The 18,930-nt window shown below is 41.4% G+C and overlaps 1 protein-coding gene across 2 annotated transcripts in view; it reads right to left on the bottom strand.

Annotated features, from left to right (window-relative positions):
* Positions 1-3,576: 3,576 nt before the first annotated feature.
* LOC138691151 (DNA repair nuclease APEX1-like) overlaps positions 3,577-18,930 on the bottom strand; it is a 29,521-nt gene continuing 14,167 nt past the window's right edge. For both annotated transcript variants that reach the window (XM_069812901.1, XM_069812900.1), the window contains exons 3-7: positions 12,064-12,190; positions 11,411-11,554; positions 10,410-10,553; positions 10,138-10,318; positions 3,577-7,012 (exon numbers count right to left, since the gene is read on the bottom strand). In XM_069812901.1, coding sequence (XP_069669002.1) covers positions 6,895-7,012; positions 10,138-10,318; positions 10,410-10,553; positions 11,411-11,554; positions 12,064-12,190 — 714 coding nt within the window. In that variant the 3' untranslated portion in view covers positions 3,577-6,894. The remainder of the gene's footprint in view (positions 7,013-10,137; positions 10,319-10,409; positions 10,554-11,410; positions 11,555-12,063; positions 12,191-18,930) is intronic.

Raw genomic sequence — 18,930 nt, forward strand, 5'->3', positions numbered from 1 at the left:
GGCAATAAATGGATAATATGGTGTTCTCTTTGTAGAACATTCTGCTTTGTTCTGACTTTTACCTGATTGGAATAAGACTTACACGAGTCTAAAAATTGAGTTCTTGTTTCATAGGCTTCAAAATGTATTTTATTCCCTTTCAGCAGTGCAAATTTTTTTTCCTGAAATAGAATTTGTTGTAGGAATCTTACTTATCTCCCCATATGGTGAATGGCATTATTCCTAATAGTATATCTCTTTGTAAGTATGTTTTGAAACTAGCTAAAGTTCAATTTTTTAAACTGTGTTCATTGCATGGTGGTAATCTGAATCTTTGACTTGTAGACGTAAACTGAAGTCATTGTCTTTCTTGAATAAAACTTATTCTTGCAGATCCTGCATGAAAGAAAAAACATTGTTTTCTCCATTGGAATTTGGAAACCAAGTTGTATCAAACACTTATTTTACATAATACTCGAGTCTAAACCACCTAAAATATGGAACAGTTAAATTTCCAGAAATTCCAATATGATGGAGAGCCCTAAAACTCCATTCTTACGGCAACAGGGTCATCCATTTATAAGAGAAACTTTGTCTTATTCATGTGTATTAGAATTCTAATTTTTGCAGAGTAATTCTCTTTGATGGTGCTAAGCCTCTGTAGTTGATGTGAGTTTATTTTTGTAGATAATATGAGAGTTTTTTTTTTTTTTGAGTGAATTTCGCCTCTTAGCACTCCAGCCAAATATCTTTTGTATAAATGTTTTTATAGAAACCGTAATTTTCCTAAAGACTGCATGTGCTGTGTTGTTGGTAATAAGAATGCCTTTCCAGAAAGTCAGATAATTATTGAAATGTTTCTGCTGTCCATAATCATATCTGATTGGTTGGTATCCAGTGCTCAGGTATTTGGCATCTTGCAACCAGTTGCATTGCATAAACTCATGTCATTAGAGCCTCACAATCCAGCAAGTGACCTCCATCCACCAATATAGATCCATATTTTTTTTAAGTTTTCATAGAACACAGTTTGGTGATTTGAGAATTCCTATTTTGTTAAGGTGTTAGCAAAGCAGGCGTGTTAAGTTAGTATAAATTATGTTACTGCTGTTCTTCGGGTCCGTCTGGAATACTTGATGAATTGTTCAGGATATCTTCCTATTGTTTTCCTATAGCTGAGAGGTTATATGTATTGCGAAACCAATTTTACGTCATTAAGGATCCTTTTTTGAGTAATTGGCAGCAGTCTCATTGCCAAAAACATCACAGTGTGTTGGAATCCATTGAAATTCTATAGTTTTTTTCAGGCTGTGAAACTGTTTAATCAGTTTCCAGCCTCGGAGTCGCTAAAAATAACACGTTTTTAAATTCAGATCTCATGAATAGCAGTTGAGGACAGTACACCCATTACATCCATACATTCATTGAAAATTGGACACATGTTAATATTTTTCAATACTTGGCTTGAGGATTCTCAAGTACGTTGTGAAGGAAGTTGGTATTGTCGCGTAATAGATAATAGATTATTTACACTCGAGGTCAATGTATAGTTTCCTTTCAATCAATGCTGCATTACATTTATTCCATTCTGGAATATGTAATGAACTTTGCGTGGGCTGTTGAATCTAAAATTAACTGCTACTTGAATTTGGCTACTACACATTCATTGACATGTTGGCTCTGATAAGTTATTGATGTTACAATACATGTGCAGATGATATTTTGAGAGTTGTTCCTAAAACAAGTTTTTGCAGTTGGCAAGGTTTACTTTGTTCATAGCTGAGTTGATGTTGCTGCACAATAATTTTGCTGTTACTGCTGTTTTGTTCAGGTGTTTGACAATCACAATTAGAGGAGAGTGAAGAGTGCCTGCCGTTATTATTCTCAATAGACGTTTGATGGTTTTTTGATGCAGCATTGTAAGTAGGATCTGCAGTTCTGTAAGTTGAGGGGAGAGAAGATACTGGAGGAGCGATTTTTACAGTTCATCACTCAGAGTTGTGTAGCACCTACCAAAAACATTAGTTGGAATTAGAAACATCGCTGCTAAATGAAATGTTTTCATTACTAGTAATAGAGAAGTAGTGAATGAGTTTTTAACCCAAAATAGTGGAGTGGGGGGGAAAAGGGACTGGTCACCCTAGCCCATTATTTCCTGGTTTAGTTGCCTTATAAATGATACCACTGATACCGTATTGGTGTCACAGGATTTCAACCTGTCTTTGGACAGTTGACTAAACACAAACAATGATGGAGAGAGTGGCTTCACAGTGCCTCTTTTCTGGGGATGTGTGTATAAACTAATGGCGGATACTTGACTGTTTGTCATTCGCCCATATGAAGCCAGTTGTGTAGACTAATTTACCGACTGAGTCATTGCCCAAGGTGTGCCATAGCAGGCTGGTCTAAGTTACACTCACAATGAGATGAGATGATGCTGGAGATTAGTTGGGATGCCAAAGAGGAACCGCAGCTCCTGGATAAAACCTCTGTTATCTGGATCACGGGCTTGCTCAACACAAATTACAAATCAAGGAGATGCAGGGATCGAACCCAGGACCACATGATTATATTCACTATCATTTTAGGTTTCTTTCCTGTGCTTATGAGTTTGGATGTAAGTTCTAATTCTGAAGTTATCTACGACTTCTATTATTAATTTTAATCACTTTGCAATATGTTCTTTCAGTTTATAGAATTGTATAGTATATGTAAGTACAATTGCTATAATTTGTAATTCTTCTTCAAATATTGTACATGCCTCAAATGTGAAAAATTTTTACAATATTCTGGCCCCTCTTCTTCCCCCAACTTTTGTGTTTATATTATCTTCAACTGGTGGTTCATTGCATTGATGGAATGAATGCTACCTGGGTATTGTAGTCGGTATAGCACTGGCCTCCTGTGCTCGAGGTTTCGGGTTCGATCCTGGCCCAGGTCGATGGCAAAGTGTGCTTAAATGCGACAGACTCATGTCAGTAGACTTACTGGCATGTAAAAGAATTCCTGTGGGACAAAATTCTGGCACACCGGCGACACTGATATAACCTCTGCAGTTACATCGTTAAATAAACCATAATTTAATTTTTTAATTAATTGAACTTCGTAAAAAAGTCCAAGCAGAATTCAAATCATGCCTGAACATAGTTTCCGTGTTATGTTCTGAACTATTAACCATTCAACTAAAGCTAAACAATTTTAAGTCCACAATTAAGAACTAAAATACCAATAACTATCATTTTGAAAGGAGAAGCATTGTGGTTTACAATTGAAGATGAAGCAGGAAAAATGTTTCATGTCCATTGGAGCTGATACTATCATCTGGTGGCTTAGCATGAAAAAGAAAAACAATCCCAAGTCGTATGAAAAGCTGTTTTGGAAGTAGACTGCCAAGGGAAACAATGCTGTCCACGTAATACTGGAATTATCTCAACACCACAGACACGATAAGAAGCATTCTTCCTGCTTTGTCTTCAATTATATATTTGTAAGATTTAATAGGATTTGTAGGAAAAGTACTTTAAACATATTTTGACACCAATTGAAAAGCACTTAAATATAAAAGTCATTTGTAAATATCAAAAAGAACAACTAGAAGTCAGATCATTTACTTTTAATATAGAGGTGATACATATAATGGCTTTTGTACATACAACAAAAGATACAGAGACTTCAATAAAATTTCGGAGAAATAATGTGCTTCTACCCATCATCTAGCCTTTCTAAAAATAACTATATAAATATTCCTGTATGAAGGTGACTTACTACCAGCAAGATTAATATAAAATTCGGAAAAAGACTCCAAAATGAAGAGAAAATTAATTTCAAGATATTAGCCAAATTATTTCCACTGTTGAAGCTAATTAGGAGAAGTATTATTTTTCTGTTTTCTTCAAATCATCCTGGTGGCATAATATGAGATGTTTCGATATTCAACATTTAAAATATTCGCGTGAGAGAGTCCAGCTAACACTAGTTACAGTTTCATATATGTATTTTTAACGGTTTTTGTCACTGTCTTGCTTCTCAGTTACTTTCTGGCTGCCTGGCCACCAGCATCAGTTAATAATAATACATAACAAAGGACAGATACAAATAGTGCAGGAAGAGATTTCTGACAATTGAGTGACAGTGATCATCAGGAAGACAAAAAAGTGAACCAGTCATTGTTCTGAGTAATACTGAATAGTACTGTGATGGAAAAGCATGAGATACTGAAAACTGTGTGAATGAAAATAATCATTACATACACAAATGTATGAATTTTAGTTGTACACACTGTTCATTTATTTGTATGTGCTAATAAGGGATATGCAATAAAAATTTCAATGTCCTGAAGAGATGAGTCATTGTGACTGGATTTGTTCCCAGCTATCCTTACATGTTATGGACTTAAGATACCTAGTAGATCACCAAGAATCCTCTTTCCCGTGGTGGGCTCTGAAGATGACTAGGTGCAAATACAATAGATAAATGTTACACGATAACACAAATACTCTTGAGCCCGGAAAGTAATTTCTGATACCCTAATGTAAATTCTTGATAAATAAGAAAATATATAAATTACAAGTGCACAATTATAATACTCAAGTATAAAAATCACCCTACAGCATTAGCAATGACAATTCGTGCTTGTTCCTTTCCTGACTAAAGACAGTGAGGTAATATTTACCAATTTAACCTGTGAAATACCTGTACCACAAATTCATAAAAGAATAATGTGCACCGAAACATCTTTATTAACAGTACACGCAATTAAATATGGTGGGAAAAAATTACCAATAAATAGTTTTCAAGTATCCTACTAAAAATGATATTAAGAAATTCCTGCCATGGAAAATTGAGAAGAATGAGATAGAAACTTCACCATACCAATGAATTAGCAGTTTATGTACGAGTACATTTCGAAATGATGTAATGTTGGTATTTTATTTCCTAACTCTGTAGCATAGAATAGAATGCTAGACGATTCTGAAGATCATGATAAAATGGAACAATAATAATAATGTGACTCTAAATAATCTATGATATGTACAGAACACTGCACAATATGGACACGTCAGGAATCCATACCGTATTTGCTCACGTAATTTGGCGCACTCTTTAATTAACTTTGGCCACTGAAAAATTGGGGTGCATAAAATATGCAGATTTTTCAAATAAGAGGTCCTGTTCTGAGCTGCACAATTGCCAAACTGTTCCGCGAAACTTATCACTTTCAATTTATATGACGCGGTGTAATTGTTATTTTTCTTTCCAATCTTGAAATACTGTACAAGTGCACATTACAAGTGTTGAAAGTCAACTGAAATACAAGTATTTACGGTAGGGCTAATTTTCTATACCGGTAACTTGTCTCTACCAAGGACAAGCATTGTTAAAGTAGCGGGACTTTGGGGTTTCTTTCTGAAGCAGGTACTTCAGTTGCTGGTGAATGACCTATGATGGACTGTAGGGAAGGAAAATCCCTACTACGCTGAAAAAAATATGTACGTAATCCCTACTACACTGAAAAAAATATGTACGTAAAATGTGTGCGCAAAATACACGGAGCAAAAATAAAGTTCAAAATAATCCCTTAAAAATTAGGGTGCGCAAATTACGCGAGCAAATACGGTATATAATTTTTTTCTTACTGTGATTAGGAATAATTCAGAAATTGTAATAGTTACGAAAATAAAGAAATAATCATCTTTCACCACTGATCCAATCTAAAACGTGTATGACCTCAAGATACTTGGTTTTTAAAAGTAAAGAAGAAACATGTAACTTGCATGAACACTCCACATGAACTTCTGTATATGCAAGATTCAATTGAAATAAGCATGACTATCAAAACAGCAATGAATTATAGGTCTGAGGAACGAAAAATCACTGTATGTCCTAGGAAAACATGGAGTGACCAATTTTAAATGCAACTTGTGAAGAAGATATTACACACATTGAATGACTTACTGTATCTCGTTTGTTATGTAGCTAAGATATAACAGTTTATTTTGGAGACTTTCCATCTTATGTTGGCATATACTATAATCCTTTCTTTGATAATTTTATAAATCCTGCACAACAATTAAAAAGATATTTAACCTTTAAGTCAGACGCCATACAACTGCTAATGATATACAATAGCTACGAAGGAATTGAGCAAAATTAGCAGAAATAAATTACCTGCACATAAGTACGAATGTATGATGTGTAAAAAGAAATTATAAATGTAATAAAAACTAAATGATATTGTTTAGATTAGACTGACAGAAGTACGACGACGTATTTCAAATATCTGTACTGAATGTAAGAAAACCATAAGTTTTGTGCTACAGGAAAAATAAGTAAACCTCAGGGGTTACGGAAGCAATGAATAAGTTCTAAACGTCTTTATGGATAGAGAGTAATGTGAAGTGTGTAAAAATGTCACATGAGCAATAAAGCCTATTCAGGCTTAGGTCAAAGGGAATTTGAGATTCTGAATCCTACTTACAATTGGCACATTAAGTTTTATTCTGTTTGTATTTAATCACAAATAATGAGACATTCTGTATGGTTTAAATGACTACAATGGTTTTCCTGGTAAAAACAAATTATTATAGAATAAAATTACAACACTTGTACATGTGTTTAAAGGAAGAGACATTATTTAGGACAGTACAATCTGTTACTGTGCATTTAGCACAGTCTTCCCTTACGGTAACATGCACGACCGAAAATTCAACTTCCTGATATCGTGTTCTTGGGGTATATTATGTTTGTTATTTTAAAAATGGAATATTTCTTGTTTTGTAATTTATGCTAATGTATAAAAAGTGTTGTCCACAATATTCATGTTTCTAGTACAATACTTGATATTTGTCACCTTCTTGATGATTACAGCCCCAACACTATTCACAAGTGACAACAAAAAAATACAAACGTAACATATTAAATGTTAACAAGTAATGTAATAGGGCAGTGGTCACTCCCATAAACCTCACTCCGGATTATGTTGTCACATAGATTTGGAATCAATTTTTGTGAGATGATGAAGTAATCCAAACGCCTGAAAATAAAAATAAAAACAATATGAACACACAGAAGTTTGATCAAAGAAATAATGGTGCTAGAAAAGACAATTTATTAGTTAATATGCAGTAAACAGTCGATTTTCATTATTCTCATTGAGAATGCTGCCCTATTAGTAATGCCATTGTTTTTATGGAATGAAAGGAAGACACCGCTCAACTGTTGCATTGGTAGAGTATCAATCAACTGCTGAATTGTCTAAATAACATACAGCAGCCACCAAGAAATGTATGTGACACCAGAGGTGCATTACAGTTGTATTTTTTTTATTGGGTTATTTTACGACGCTGTATCAACATCTAGGTTATTTAGCGACTGAATGATATGAAGGTGATAATGCTGGTGAAATGAGTCCGGGGTCCAGCACCGAAAGTTACCCAGCATTTGCTCGTATTGGGTTGAAGGAAAACCCCGGAAAGAACCTCAACCAGGTAACTTGCCCCTACCGGGATTCGAACCCAGGCCACCTGGTTTCGCGGCCAGACGTGCTGACCGTTACTCCACAGGTGTGGACTACAGTTGTATTTGTTATCCAGTTTAGTACATTATAAACTTAAACTAAGAACCACTGTGATAAATTGTATGCACATACTCTAGTAACTCATATACAGTAAAACCTTTGATTACGAGTAACTTGGTTTGCGAGTGTTTTGCAAAACAAGCGAACAATGAGGAAACATTTTTGTTTGATAAACGAACGATGTCTTGTAATACAAGCAGCAAGACATACTGTACATAACTTGCTCGTCTGAAGAGGAAGAGGAGAAAAGAGCGGACGAAATCCTCGCTCTATTTTTCAGTAGATTATTTTACGACGCTTTATCAACAGCTAAGGTTATTTAGTGTCTGAATGGGATGAAGGTGAAAATGCCGGTGAAATGAGTCTGGAGTCCAACACCGAAAGTTACCCAGCATTTGCTCATATTGGGTTGAGGGAAAACCCTGGAAAAAACCTCAACCAGGTAACTTGCCCCGACCGGGAATCGAACCCGGGCCACCTGGTTTCGCGGCTAGACGCGCTAACTGTTACTCCACAGGTGTGGACTCCTCGCTCTAAATGAGATTGAAGATGTGTGTAAAAAGTGGGAAGCAGTACAAAATTGTGTGCAAATTCACACCTAGCAGAGAAGTACTATGTGGAGAGGCCCTGCCATCAAAGACAAAGATTATGCTGATTGCATTTTTTTGTTGCGAGGTTATCATGTATAAGGAATTCATTCCCCAGAGCCAGATTGTTAAACGTCCTGTTCTATGGCAATTACTGATGAATGTTCACCTCTGTCACCTTGAACTTTACCAGTCTCATCAGTGATGCCTTATTGGTGCAAAAGTTTTGGCAGGAAAAGAGATGACAATGCTTCCTCAAACCACCTACTCATCAGACCTGTTCCCCTGTGATTTTTTTTTTATTCTCCCATCTGAAAAGTCCATGAAAGGGAGACATTTCGATGATACAGGCATCAGATGAGCTGTCTATATGCAACTTAACTCCGCTATAGAAGAGATGATAAGAGGTGCTTTGAGAATCTTCGACACAATTGGAACTACAGCCTGTATTGCATCGCTGTGCAAGGAGACTGTTTTGAAGGCACAACCTTGTAAGTTTCATTTCTGTTTGTCATTTCTTGGGGAAAAAAAAATTCACTCCTGGAACTGTAAGGAGAGTATTTTATATATTAATTAACTTTCACCTAATTTGTGTCAAATCATTTACATATCATGAGGACCAATTACTCTAACTGGTAAAACATGCTATATTTTTAAATGCTTAGTTAATTTGTGGTTATCGGTAATGAGTTGTGCATGTCTTGAAGTCATGTAAATTTCATATTATTTAAGGGTTTCAGAGTGTTGAACATGATACATGATAAATTATTGTTTCTCTTTTACACACACTTGAATAAGAGCAGTATTACTCTTAAACAAAGTGAGACAAATGATCTTTAGGATAGGAGTTCACATTAAGGTTAAGATGAGTCCCAAGGGCCCTTGCAAGAACGAGATTTTTCACTGTGTACCTTTTAAATGACTATTCCTCCTCTCTTCCACTTTAGTTGAATTTTTCTGCATCTATGGCAGTGTAAAACTCGAAAAATTTGATTAAGTAATATTTTGGAAGAAAATAACTATGCTCCGAAGCAGTAATTTTTGGGAATATGCAGATGATATGGTATCATTATTTCATTCATAATTGAATAAAAATATCTTTATTGTTTTAATAAGGGATGCTGAATCATGGAACTGAATGCAGATGTGATGGTGCTCTCTGAGTGGAATAGGAAAACTTAGTTTATGGTTTTGCAATTCATTTTGAATAATTTTTCAGAAAAATCTATGATATACAATACAAAGATTTATTTTCAGTCAATGAGTTTACTTTCTATATGTGTAAGGTACAAGTCCTTATATTACATAATTTAATACTGTATTAACGTTTTCGTCGATCATGCTGACATCATCAGATACAAGTTTTTATGCTGCAATGTCATCTCTAAATAAGTACATGTGCCTCTACTAGTGTTTTTACTATGTTTTATGTTTATTAATATATATATTGTATTTTTGATCATAGAGGCACATCTCTTATTTAGGCATGATATTGCAGCATAAAAATGTTGTATCTGATGATGTCGGCATGACCGACGAAAACATGAATACAGTATTAAATTGTGTAATATAAGGACTTGTACCTTATACATATAGAAAGTAAAGTCATTGACTGAAAATTAATCTTTGTATTGTTAGTTTATGGTGCTAATATTACCACCAGCTTTATTTTCAGAACTGAATTACGAAATTCCGGATCAGACTTCTTGTGGTAGGGAGGGAAGGTGGAAAGAGGTGACTGCATTAAGTATGCACATGATGTATAGAAAAAATAATACTGCTAAAATGCTAACTCTTGCCACTATGGCTGTGAATCAATTAACTTCATGCAACTATGTACATTACTACAGATTGACAGTAGTAAATCAGTTACATGAAAGAGGTGTTGTCTAACAGAAGGTTAAAAAGCCACACTCAGGTAATTCAGTAAATTAAGTACAAAAATTAAATCTTTAGGCATGAAAGCAGAGCTCTGTTTTTTATTTCCTAACTTACCAGCCTACATTTCTGGATCGTGCATTCCCCATGTATGTCCAGAATGAGTATGCTCCAGTTTTCTCAGGGTACAGGTGTCTGAAGGAGTCCACAAAGCCTTCTTCAAGCAAAGCAGTCATTCCATCTCTTTCTTCTTGTGTGAAGCCTGCATTCTTTGTGTTTGTCTTTGGATTCGCCAGATCTGAGTATATATTAAACAATTATTACTCAAAACAGTAACTGTAGATACTGGGCAGTGAATTCTTTGTACAGTAACAATGTACAATACGTACCAATAGCCTGATGTGAAACATTCATGTCTCCACACAGAATAACAGGTTTCTTGGAGTCCAATTCCTTCAAGTAATTACGAAGATCAGGATCCCATTTCATTCTTTTGGGTAGAGTTACAAGTCCTCGGCCAGCATTAGGAACATCTAAAGGATTTAATAATACACAGATTATTGGATTAATGTTCCAACATAAGTATACTAGGAATTTCAAAGTCTGGAGAGTAGGGCCTACATAATTTTGGATGTTCTTACATGACACAGTATTTAAGTTACACTTTCTAAGCAATTTGGGGAGGATTCATCATTAATTTTGGTAATCTTTATCTAGTCACTTGGTTTACATGTTCAATCGAATTCGTTTCGTATGTTATTTTTTTCCAAAATGAGGGTTAGATTCAGTTCTTGCAATTTCATGATCTTGTTTGAAGTCTGTCTAATTGTAGCCTGCTTTTTTTTTTTACATAACATTCATCTCGGCAGAGTTCAGTCTGGATTTTATCTCGAGCTTTTCGTTGTTTACCATAATTACTCCAGCACAATTCTGGATTAATTAAGAAAGCTTAAATGTCTAATTGAATGCTCTTCTCCAAGGCACTGTCATACATAGTAAAAAACATTCAGTGGAGCAAGAAAAATAAAAGATACAACCTTCGTGATAACAAAAAGTTTCAAGTTTTCTTTCAAATGGTTTGTTGTTCACAAATCCTGAAAGTTTCTGTTCTTCGAAAATTCATATGATGATGATAAAGAGATAAGGAATGATTTAAGCTCTGACAAGATATGAAAGAAGAGAGAAGAAAGCATTTTGTTTTTATTCAGTTCTGTACTCAAAATAAAGCACTCAGTTTATATCAGCAAATCAATATGCTAGACTATAGTGAGAGTGTTTAGGGCATTACCATTTGCCTATTTTTGCTCCTAATTAAGAAAAATTTGCTACAGAGAATAAAGTGGCACAACTAAGAACTGTAAACAAGCTCACAAAGGAATACATTACTCACATGCTGCAACCAAGTAGAATTTCTCATATTCTGCAGTGATCAGGCGACCCTCCGTGTCGAACTCCTCGTTTCCTATTCCATAAGTGACTTTAATAGGTTCTTCTTTGGTGTACAGACCCACTCCAGCATATCCTTCCTTTTCGCCTAAAAATGTAATAAAATCAACACTCACTAAGTGATCAAATCCTACTAAAATCGATACTCAGCCAAAGGACATAAGAACAGATGTACACACTTCTTTCATAATATTCGAAAGTGGAAATGTGATATAGTCAACACGTTGATATTTTAAATACTTAGCACTACTGTCACAAATGCACTTCATACATTTTCGCATGTGTGAGAGAAAGAATATGTATTCCACATAAACAATGTTGTTTCTTTAATGCAACATTCCAATTAAATTCTCTGGTTTTGTATTTTACCTATCTGGTATGGACATATCACAGTATACACAGTTTGAAGAAAGGTTCCTACATGAACTCATTAACAGTTCCCCTGTTAGCACAATGCACCTTTTCAATCACAAATGTCATGTTATGGACTGTTCATCAGCTTCTTTCTATACTAAAAAGCATTTATGGTACATTTACAACTAGTTGATAATGAAATTATGATACAGTTATGTTAACTGAATGATACACTGCATTTACCTGATACCCAGTATGTATGGTAGCCCTCCACCTTGGCTTCTGGAGGAAGTTTGCTTTCTGAGCATCTTGTCTCCTGCATGCAAAATATGTCAGGATCTTCATATTTCAGGAAGTCAATACCATTTTTCTATAAAAAAAAAAAAGTAAAAAAAATAATACAATTTATATTGTAGTACCAGTGTTAATTACTCGAGAAACGCCATTTAATCCTACCAAGTCCTACATATGCATGTCCATGTCATGGTCCCTGGGTAACGCTAAGCCATGTGAGGGCGCAAAGCGAGTCCTTGACGCTATAACTGAGACTTATCAGCTAAGGGAGTAAACCCTGACAGAAAATCATCGTCCCCTCAGGATTGCTGGGAGGTTAGGCGTAGGGTTGGCGACTCTACCCTGTAAAAAACTATTGCTATGAAACCCAAAGAATTAGTAAACGGACGGATTAATTGTTGGCAACCTGACTTGAAAAAGGTAAATGAGTTACGGGGATGGATGGAGTGTTAGAGGATCTAAAGAAAGTGGGAATTGAAGGATGGTGGTTGGTTGCCAGGGACAGAGATGCATGGAAGAGAGTTCTAAGGGAGGCCGAGGCTCAAATTGGGCTGTAGCGTCGATGATGATGATGACCAGTGTTAATTATGAAAAAACATTGCTCTTATAAACCTGGCAGTAATAAATAATATTGTGACAGCGACGTGAGATTCGAACTCACGACCAGCGTCCCGCAAGAAAGCAGATCGCGCGGAGCACAGAGGAATGGCGCGCGGCGAAGAGGGGAAAGGGCCAACGCGGCGAGAGAGTGGAGCGAGAGTGCGCGCGCATCTGGTGCTGGTAGAGAGGAGAGGGCTCTGGCTTTTTCTGGAGTGCCATCTCTAGAGACGCGTGGAACCTTCGAGGCTACGTCGCTGTGGTTATAAATTACGGACGCGAAGGAACGACAGCAGTTTTCAGTTGATTAGTCAGCCAGTCAGTGAGAAAGCCAGAGCAAGCAAGCCAGTCTTGTGTACCGGAGTTCGACTCGAGTGTGCGTCCGCATCTGCGTCAGCATCCGAAGGCCTGAGTTCGAGTGCAGTGGACCGCAGTTGGAGGGACCTGAGTTCGAGTGCAGTGGACCGCAGTTGGAGGGACCCGAGTTCGAGTACAGTGAACTGTCTCTGAAGGTCTGTGGTTCGAGATACTGTGAACTCGAGTGACTGAGATAGAAGAACTGTGAACTGAGAACTGGTAGTTCTGATTTGTAAATAGTGCTTTGTAAATATTAGTTAAGATTAACAGTTCATTGTTGTGCGTAATAGTCCAAGTAAATCGTCATTGTCGTCGGTGGAGTGCTATAACGAATACTGTGTTGAGTGAAGATCCAATTGTTGACGAGAGCGTTTAAGGTGAATTGTAGAAAGGAATTACTGTTGTGACGAATAAATTACATTGTTGTTACTAATAAAATTCACACTGGTGTCAGAATCGGGACATTATCGACAATGGAGAACCTACAGCAAATCCTGCAAGCCATCGCGGAAATGAAAGCTGAAATGAAAAACGACATAAGTGCAGTAAAAGCAGAAATGAAGAACGATATCAGTGAAGTAAAAGATAACATGAACGACATGAACAGGCACATCAGTGAGGTTAAGAACGACATAAGTGATGTGAAAACGGAGATGAAAAGTGACATAAGCGATGTGAAAACGGAGATGAAAAGTGACATAAGTGAAGTGAAAACAGAGATGAAAAGTGACATAAGCGGAGTGAAAGACGAACTTAAGGCCGATTTGGATAAACTAAACCAGAATTTTACAACTATAAACGAGACAGTAGCCGAGTTGAGACAGGATGTAGACCATTTCGACGGCAAAATCCGCGATCTCGATCGTCGTCAAGAGCAGACGAGTGAGGTGATGGACAAACACGCTGAGGAAAACAAGCACATACTCACGTTGATGGACCGACATGCTGAAGAAAACAAGCACATCCTCGCGTTGGTGGATCGCCAGGCTAGAGAACATAAACAGATAGTTGCCGAGGAGGTTCGACGTGCCATGCAAGAAGCGGCCACAGAGTTGAGGACTCTATATAGTGGCCCTGCGGAACCATCGCCTTCAGCCAGACATTACAACGTCAAGACGCCGAAGTTCGACGGTACGACGTCTTCGGCGATATTCCGTCGCCAGTTCGAGGCCATCGCAGAGCACAATGGGTGGACGCCGGCAGAGAAAACTACTCAGCTGCTGGCCGCGCTTCAGAGACAGGCGTCGGAGATTCTTCACAGCGTTCCAGAAGACGGGACAGCCGCTGAGATAATGGCGGCCCTGGAGGGACGTTATGGTGACCATCAACTTGCTGCAGCATTTAGGACCCAACTAAAAACGAGGGTCCAACAGTCAGGCGAGTTCCTGCAAGAATTCGCGATGGCGGTGGAACAACTTGCCCATAAGGCCCTCAGGGGCCTACCTAATGATTTCATCGCTGGAGAGGCGGCCTACACCTTCGGCAGCGGAGTTCGAGACCCGGAAATAAGACAACAGCTACTCTTAGCAGAGCATCGCACCATCAACGCAGCTCTGGCGGCGGCCCTCAGGATGGAGGCAGCCAAGATGACTGCGAACGTCTCGGCATCGCACCGGATTAGGAGCGTCGCGGCGGCCGACGTCGAGGAGCGTCAACCGAAATCACCCGAGCGACGAAGACGAGGATTGCCTACCTGCTGGTCCTGCGGCGAGCCTGGGCACCTGAGGAGGGACTGTGACCGATCTGGTCACAAACAGGAAAACTAAAAGGGGCCGATGCGATGAGGGGCACGTCGGCGCCGTCATCACCATCCCCTCGGCTGATCTTGAAGACGGTTAACAGAAGATGCGACGATGGGCTGATTGCTGACGGATGGATAAGAGGCCGCCCATGCAGAGTACTGGTAGACACCGGGGCGTTGCTCACTATCGCCAGACCGGAAGTCGTGCGTGGCCTACCTGGGAGGACGCCGCTGCGCCGGTATGAGCTACGTACTGCCTCAGGCGAGAACCTGCCCATCCAAAAGGAGGTTTTCCTGGATCTGACATTTGGAAAGAGGAGACTGGAGATGTGGGTGTTCGTCGCCAACATCACTGAAGACGTCATCCTGGGACTCGACGCCATGCGTATCTTCGATGCAACGGTGGACGTCAGGCGCCGTATCCTGCGTTTTGGTCAGGATGAAGTGTTCCTGAGGGACGTCGAAGACCAACCCATGGCCAGCAGACTCACCCTGGAGAATCATGTGACAATCCCGGCAGGCTGCGAGATGGTGGTGACGGCAAGACTGGACGGACAACCTAAGAGAAACCTGCTCCTCGATTCGCAAACAACTCCGATAGATGGGGTTTATGTGGCCAGATCCCTACTCTCGAATCAGAAGGTGGTACCGGTGAGGGTCCTGAATGTCACCAATCGGGACAAGTAGGTGCCTAGTGGAACTGTATTAGGTAACGTCGAGCCGGTGGTGTCTGTGACGTCTCTAGCAGATAACGAGGAGTGTCACCGACCACGTCCAGATCTAGACCCATCACTGAAAGAGCTGGCTCGAGAATTGCCGGCGAATTTAAGCAAAAGAGAAAGAAGACAAGTCCACGATCTACTGACAGAATTTCAGGACGTATTCAGTCTGTCTGAAAACGACTATGGGAGAACGGAGAAAGTTCAGCACCGCATCGACACCGGAAATGCTCGCCCAATCAGACAACCTCCTCGACGCGTCCCTCTAGCTAAACAGAGGGAGATTGACAGCCAACTGGAGGGCATGAAAGCAAGAGGGGTCATCGAGGAATCCGACAGCCCTTGGTCATCACCTGTGGTGCTGGTGAAGAAGAAGAATGGGGACCTGCGTTTCTGCGTGGACTACAGAAGACTGAATGACGTCACTAAGAAGGACTGCTTTCCGCTTCCACGAATTGACGACACCTTGGACACCCTGGCCGGAGCAGAGTGGTTCTCGACGTTGGATCTCAAGTCAGGATACTGGCAGGTGGCGCTACATCCTGAGGACAAGGAGAAAACGGCATTCTCTACAGGCCAGGGACTATGGCAGTTCACCGTTATGCCGTTCGGCCTCTGCAACGCTCCGGCTACATTCCAGAGACTAATGGAGTCCGTAATGAGAGGCCTGACATACGACACATGTTTGCTGTACCTTGATGACGTCATCGTGGTGGGCAAGACTTTCGGCGAACAGCTGTTGAACCTGAGGAAATTATTCGAGAGACTGCGACAAGCCAGACTGAAGTTGAACCCGAAGAAATGTCATCTATTCCAGAAGAAGGTCAACTACTTGGGACACGTAGTAGGGACCAACGGAGTGGCCACGGACCCGGAGAAGCTACAAGCCGTCAGAGGATGGCCGAGACCGAGGGACAAGCAGGAGCTGCGCCGCTTTCTCGGCCTCTGCACTTATTACAGAAGGTTCGTAGCTGGGTACGCCAACATCGCTAAGCCTCTAACCCAGCTGACCGAGGAGAAACGACAATTCCAGTGGACAGACGAGGCGGAGTCATCCTTCCAGTCGCTGAAAGAGGCGCTCTGCACTGCTCCTGTACTGGGATATCCCATCCCTGGAAGGAAGTTCACGCTCGACACGGACGCTAGCAACGTAGGCATCGGCGGAGTACTCTCTCAGGAACAGGACGGGCAAGAGAGGGTGATTGCCTACTTCAGCCGAACACTATCCAAGGCTGAGAGAAACTACTGTGTGACGCGTAGAGAACTTCTTGCCATTGTGGAAGCCCTGAAGCACTTCCACAAATATTTGTATGGCCAGGAATTCCATCTGAGGACAGACCATTCTGCACTCACCTGGCTATTGGGCTTCAAGAATCTGGAGGGGCAGACCGCCCGTTGGGTTCAACGTCTGCAGGAGTACAACTTCACCTCTGAACACCGACAAGGGAAGAAACATTCCAACGCTGATGCCCTGTCACGACGTCCGTGCCCGGATGGCTGCAAACACTGCCTGAAAGTAGAAGAGCGGGATGGCGCCCACGCAGTCCGAGCAATTGCCGCCCAGCCGAGCCCAGGATGGGATAACGCCGCCATAAGGAGGGAGCAGCTGGAGGACCCAAACATTGGACAGCTACTGCGTGATGTGGAGTCCGGCCAGAGACCAGTATGGGCCGATATCGCCAACCGTAGCACCACTTACAAGAGCTACTGGGCCCAGTGGGAATCTTTCACTGTCAAGGACGGTATCCTGAAGAGGATTTGGGAGTTGGCCGATGGAAGGACCCGCATAGAACAACTTGTCCTGCCCAGGAGCAAGGTGAAGGAAGTGCTGGAGACTCATGCTGGAGTGACTGGAGGCCACCTGGGAGCCAACAGGACGCTGGACAAGTTAAGGCAGAGGTTCTATTGGTTGCATCAGAGAACCGACACGGAACAATGGTGCCGAAGATGCGACACCTGTGCAGCCAGTCGCGGACCAAGGACCCACAGCAGGGGAGCCATGGAGCAGTACAACGTGGGAGCTCCTTTTGAGAGGATCGCCATCGACGTTGCTGGACCGTTCCTGGTCACGGATCGCGGGAACCGCTACCTGCTAGTCGCCATGGATTACTTCACAAAATGGCCAGAGGTGTACGCGATTCCCAACCAAGAGGCTTCGACGGTGGCCGACGCGCTGCTTGACAACTTCATCTGCCGATTCGGGGTGCCCCGGGAATTGCATAGCGATCAGGGGCGCAACTTCGAATCCAACCTGATGGGAGAATTGTTCGAGCGTCTGGGGGTGCATAAAACCAGGACCACTCCCCTCCACCCACAGTCCGATGGTATGGTGGAACGCTACATCAAAACCTTGGAAGAGCATCTGCGGAAGGTGGTGTCCAACCATCAACGAGACTGGGATGCCAGAGTCCCACTGTTCCTCTTGGCCTACAGAGCTTCGGTCCACGATACAACAGGGATGACACCGGCAAACATGGTCTTCGGGAGAGAGCTGCGCCTGCCCTGTGATCTGCTGTTTGGCACGCCACCCAGCACCGACCAGCCAGCGACTGACTATGTGGTAGAACTCACCGAGAAGTTGAATGGAATTCACCAACTGGCCAGAGAGCACCTCAAGATGGCCAGCGACAGGATGAAGGTGCGCTACGACAGATTAGCCAACTCTGCAGGATTCCAGGAGGGCGACTCTGGTGTGGCTGTATCGACCTACCAGGACCAAAGGGAAATCACCAAAGCTGCAGCGTGCCTGGGATGGACCATACCGCGTGGTGACCCGGATCAACGACGTGGTGTACCGCATACAGCGACAACCTCGAGGGAAGATGATGGTAGTGCATCTGGACCGATCAGCAGCCTACCAAGGGACTGCCCGGGACGAGCAGCCCTAAGGAGGGGGCAACGTGACAGCGACGTGAGATTCGAACTCACGACCAGCGTCCCGCAAGAAAGCAGATCGCGCGGAGCACGGAGGAATGGCGCGCGGCGAAGAGGGGAAAGGGCCAACGCGGCGAGAGAGTGGAGCGAGAGTGCGCGCGCATCTGGTGCTGGTAGAGAGGAGAGGGCTCTGGCTTTTTCTGGAGTGCCATCTCTAGAGACGCGTGGAACCTTCGAGGCTACGTCGCTGTGGTTATAAATTACGGACGCGAAGGAACGACAGCAGTTTTCAGTTGATTAGTCAGCCAGTCAGTGAGAAAGCCAGAGCAAGCAAGCCAGTCTTGTGTACCGGAGTTCGACTCGAGTGTGCGTCCGCATCTGCGTCAGCATCCGAAGGCCTGAGTTCGAGTGCAGTGGACCGCAGTTGGAGGGACCTGAGTTCGAGTGCAGTGGACCGCAGTTGGAGGGACCCGAGTTCGAGTACAGTGAACTGTCTCTGAAGGTCTGTGGTTCGAGATACTGTGAACT

The sequence above is a fragment of the Periplaneta americana genome, chromosome 16 (genome assembly GCF_040183065.1).
Source record: "Periplaneta americana isolate PAMFEO1 chromosome 16, P.americana_PAMFEO1_priV1, whole genome shotgun sequence".
NCBI classification, from domain to species: Eukaryota; Metazoa; Arthropoda; class Insecta; order Blattodea; family Blattidae; genus Periplaneta; species Periplaneta americana.